The sequence below is a fragment of the Aspergillus nomiae genome (genome assembly GCF_001204775.2).
Source record: "Aspergillus nomiae NRRL 13137 chromosome Unknown contig00562, whole genome shotgun sequence".
Lineage (NCBI taxonomy): Eukaryota > Fungi > Ascomycota > Eurotiomycetes > Eurotiales > Aspergillaceae > Aspergillus > Aspergillus nomiae.
In genome coordinates, this window is record NW_015378617.1 from 1 (window position 1) to 5,314 (window position 5,314).

The window sequence follows — 5,314 nt, forward strand, 5'->3', positions numbered from 1 at the left end:
CTTTAAAGGGGGCCCATTGGAGGCCCATCGTGGACCTAAAGGTTAAGCTTGGGCCTGGTAGTCAGGGCCCAGGGCCCATGTGGGTTAGGCCTTGGGCCTGGAGTTTGGGCCCATTCATGGGCCCTGAAGAAGACTACAGTCGATACAAGACTACTGTCGATACTAGACTTAAGTCCAAAGAACCAGACCTACTAAGTATGTATACCCAATAGTTAAAGAGTACAAACAAATCAAGACTGATTGTGCTATTAAAGGTAACTCTATAATAACAATATAAAATATATACTCCAAGTAACTGAGTAGATTGATTACAAAAAACTAAGTACATGAATAAGTATTTTTATATATCCTTGCTTATTATATTACTATTACGACTCCTCGTATTAGCGATACATTATATCTTATCAGTATTATAAGCCCGTTATATCGCTAATACGTCTAGTCATGTCACTGCTATAATATACATGACTTCTTTATAATAGCTAATATCGGTGTTTATGGCTTTTTCCAAATAACTACTAGATAAATGATTTATTAGGTACTTTCCACTCAGGAATCAGCCACCGTCATCCTATTGTTATTCTGCCTTGTGTGTCCGCCTTCGACAAGGTGCGCTAGACAAGGGTCTGTAACACTAGGGTATAGGTTAGGTTATGGCTAGATTACAATGGTTAGGTTATGCCACTCTAGTTAATCTAGATTAATTATCTAATTTTTAGCTTACCTATAATTAAATATAGAAATTCTATTAACCTAGTTATAACCTAGCGGTTAGGTATAACTGACCCCATTAACCTAACCTAACCTAACCTGGCCAAATGCTAGTCTAACTAGGGTATAGGGTATAGAGACTTGGCTCAGATCTCTCTCTAGTCTACACTACAGTCAACGAATCCTAAGCCGTTTTGATAACACATCACAGATCAAGATCCACTAGTCTCGAATTCCATGTATATATATATGGTTTTGCCACTATAGGCATCCATTTATTTAGTCCTGGATTTCTTCTTTGAGGGTAAACTGAATTTACAGCTCGTCTCCAATAGCACCAATTTACCCGCAGGTATGCAGAAAATAGGGGGAGAAAAATCAGAAGATATATAGCTAAGATTGGTGGTAGTGGAATTCTGCAACGACTATACATAGGCCCCCGATGTCTCAGGAGCTAAACTGGTCAAACTATCAGACCTTGGATATCTCCTATGGAGCCACTCATGGAAACGTTTTATATGCTCCCGCACTACCATGCGGATGGTAGGTACAGACGAGCATAAGATTCCGACGTGAAGTTCCAGCGCCGAAAGAATCCAAATTGGGGTTGAAACCCAGATCTCATCATAGGTTGAGAAAAGGATATAGAGATATCTGGTTTTAACAGCCCCGCAAGCGCAGATAAGCAGGCCGAGAAGAAACATTCCCAGGACCCCAAGGCGCTGCTTTAGGGGTAGATCCAAGTGCCACGCTAATGGGATTGGAATCAACATGATCCACAAATCCAAGATTGTTGCGAAGAGACTCCCAGTGAAAAGGATCATTTCACGGTTTGTGCAGTGGTACGGATAATCAGGGTAAAATGACGGCGGATTGAAATCATATGCGGCTTTGACTGGGCTGTTACATTTAGTACAGGAAACGAACGTATCTTTGGTAGGACCAATATGTCACACGAACCTGCATCGAAATAATAGCGCAAATATGTACGCGACTGCCAGCCCAGAGGTGACAAACATTGTAACGTAAATGATACTCTTGTACAATCGTGTTTTTGTATGGGCAATGAGGCGGCAGTAGAAGGCAAGAAACGATAGCCGAACAAACGTTGATGCCAATGAAAAAAAAACAAAATCGACTGTACTAAGGATCTTTGCCGGCTTGAAATACTGTGGAGGTAGATCCCATGTATGTCTGTCAATTAAGTATTTCCATTTGGACAGCAAGACAATAATCGTGACCACCGTAGTCGGAACCTTGATCAATGAATTAGAAAGACTGGTCAACTGATTGAACAGAATACAAGTTAGGCTTACCATCGCGAGTATAATCAAGCAATCCTCCGCAAAGAACCTTCGAGATATTTTGAGTTTGTCATACAAACGCACGCTCAGAGCAAAGGCTGCTAATACGTAGAAAAGAAGAACAATCGTTGGTAGAGCTGGCCCTTTCGTCTCGGGGTTGGTGTAGTTTGGAACTGGCCACCCAGCTACAACATTGGGTGGGATTTCAATCATGCTTATCTCCAGGCCTGGTGCTTGAAGTATAGTCGAATGAACCTAGAGAAATAAGGTTGAGGTGAAAAGGATGTTATCTCCAAGCTTTCAGGGGAGGTATGGCAAGGGTTGGGTGTGAAAACTGGTAGCTGGAGAAAGAAGCATGAAAGTAAAGGATACAAAACCATGAAAGGTCACTTTGCAGATTCAGAGGGGTAACTTTTCACGGCACCGGGATCCATGATGTGGAGGCCATAGTTGACCCACGGTGACTGTGAACTCTACTGCCACATATGCTGTTATTCACCAATCCCCGCATCCGAAGAGCAAACCCTAAAACGTCGTTGAACCAAACTACCTGTTCCATGAATCTTGGCCTGTCATCTCTCCTTGCCAAACTTTAACTCACCTAGAACACGGGTCTCGGACACTGACCGCCACTGTGCGTACCGTGGAAGGTCTCTACAAGGACTAGCCTTGCACTCGGGCTGTAGCGTAGTAATTGCGGCTTAAATAGAGATACTGCAAATTGAAATATAATAGATTAATACCCAACATCCTGCTCCTGATAATTCTCGTATCTATAGCCTGGTCCACCATGGTCACCAGGCAGCCTTGTCCTTCCACTGGGATGAGTTCGCTCTTTCATTGTGCCTGATTGATCCTTTGGCGCATACAGTCTCTGTCCCCAACAACTGACAAGAGTAAGTCCACAACATCCTCCCGCGTTACTGGAACAGTAATATGCCCCGATATTAAACTCGCAGCCAAACTCAAAGGCATATTTGCAACTCTCAAAATGACAGAAGTATCTTATACGCTCTTCAATCATATCCCTGACTCTATTAGATCTATCATAAATTCGTTGAGGACAGCTGAACCTTGCAGGCTCTTGCGAACACTTGGAATCTCGGCTGCCTCGAGATTGAGTTGGAACAGACCCAAGAAGATCATGCTGCCGCTCGGGAAGTTAACCAGTTATCTTTATATCATGGAAAGCGGAATTTAAAGACCTGGTGGCTTCATTCTTTGCCCAAGAGAGGCTCCCTGTGGTGGCCTATACCGATGGCTTGATAGCTCCCTGTGATAATGAAACGAGTAACGTTGCATTGGATGACTATGGCTGTGCATGTACTTCTTCTAGCATGCGTCCCATGATCTCCCATGGATCAGAGTTGATGAATGACTTCACGTTCTACCAGACAAACTGAGATAGACTTGAAAACGATGACAATCCTGTTAGCGAAGCTTCTATAGGTCTTTTAGGGTATCTAAAAGCTGTAATGGATGGTATTTCCGGGAAAACATGCGCCAAAAGGCTGGAAGTATGAACCTATTCTGAAGAGTTCCGGACATACTAGGGAATGGCAGCTCAAGAACCTGGCAAAATGTAAGGGAAGATGCTTGGCCCGCGTGTGCTGAGTAAGCATCCCGCGAGCGAAGCTCTTAACCCTCGCGTGTTCGCAAGGAACACACAGATCGCTAGTGACGACACCATAAGTGAAGCTACAGACAACAAGAGTTATCGCGAGGATATATCAGCCTTCTCTAATATCACATGACCTTTTATTACACTACCAAAATTACTACAATTATTTAAATCGATTGTACTATAATATCTAGATTACCTAGATTTCTTGAACCAATTACCTCCCTAGGTCGCCCATCTACATGGCCTACCCTACTTGAATACCCTGTGCAGGCCGATCAAACGCCGCCGGGGAAGATAGATTTTTTTCCAATTGGTTCCCTCCCAACTACAAGTCTCTAAGCTTGATAGATATGTTACATTGCTTGTTACAGAAAGTGGGTATGAAGGTTATCGCTGATGATATTACAAGACTTGTGACAAAGATGGTATCGGCCTTGTGGGCACGCAAGGGCGCCGTGAAGGAAACATAGCGGGGTGACGAAACTGTATAAATTGAGGGTGACTGAACCGGCAGATGGTCGGACAACCAGACCTTTCGTCTTTTTCCATCACTATACACCTTCAGCATGCGTTGCTTTCGTCGTTTCCTTGTGCTGGCCGCCGCCACCTTGCCGTTCGTATTCTCTGCCCCCGTTGCGAGCAATCAAACCGCCCTATCTGAAGTTCTTCCAGGTCGCTACATTGTACCCTGAAGAGAGACATATCCGTAGATGCCATTGTTTGCACAAAAGCTGGGTTTCTCGCATCCTGGCCGACAGTGATGGCATTGCAGAGGCCATCGCCGTCCACCCGTTAGATGGTTACTTTGGGTCCTTTCCGGGCGCTGTTATTAAGGGCATCAAGTCAAAGTCCGCGGTATGAAGGACTAGAGGTTTGGGACTCTACCGGCATTAACTACGCACATTTGATGTTCGAAGGTCTCGCTCGCCCTGGCTTTGTTGCGGTCCCAGAGCCCGATCTTGACACGTATGGGTATGGTATATACGTTGCAGGCACAATCGGCTCTCGTGTCTATGGAGTCGCCAAAAGGACGCAGTTGATCTCCGCCAGGGCTTTCCTTGTAGAAAGAGTATGGTGCCCGCCTTCCTTCACCCAATCCTTCCGAATGAGTTCACTGTTGGACTGACTAAAGGACATGCAAGGCCTCTACCTCGATCATCCTGCTGGGCCACGCCTGGGCTATCAACGACATCGTTACCAAGAAGCTCCAGATTGTTAACGCATCAACATGAGTATAGATAGGCCTTATCAATGATTCCAGAACAAGTTAAGGACACACTAATCTGTTAGAAAGGCGACGCCTTTTCCGAAAACTTCAACGCTCTCGGTATGACTATAGTTGTCGCTGCCGGGAATGAAGGCGTAAGTCTCCCATTCCTTGCCCAGCACGTCCCATTTAGCGCAGGACCATGTAGCAACTGACCTTTTACTTCCTTTCGTCTCAACTGTCCAGGTGCCCGCTATTACCACCAGCCTAGCCTCGAGCCCGCACGCCATTACCGTCGGCGCCATCGCTGCCGGGAACCTTGAAGCCTCCTCTAACTGGGTCGTTGCTCTCGACATCTTTGCCCCGGGTGTTGATACCCTATCGACATATATCCCTTCCCCCATGGTCATGGCGACTAAGTCAGGAATGTCCATGGCCAGCCCGCACATCTACGGCCTCGCCATGTAG

At 45.4% G+C, this 5,314-nt stretch overlaps 1 protein-coding gene across 1 annotated transcript; it reads left to right on the forward strand.

Annotated features, from left to right (window-relative positions):
* Positions 1–4,435: 4,435 nt before the first annotated feature.
* On the forward strand, positions 4,436–5,314 carry ANOM_011606 (uncharacterized protein; the record flags this gene model as incomplete). Its single annotated transcript, XM_015556862.1, has 4 exons — positions 4,436–4,708; positions 4,782–4,832; positions 4,930–5,001; positions 5,093–5,314. The coding sequence occupies 4 exons, from the start codon at positions 4,436–4,438 to the stop codon at positions 5,312–5,314; spliced, it is 618 nt and encodes a 205-aa protein (XP_015401589.1).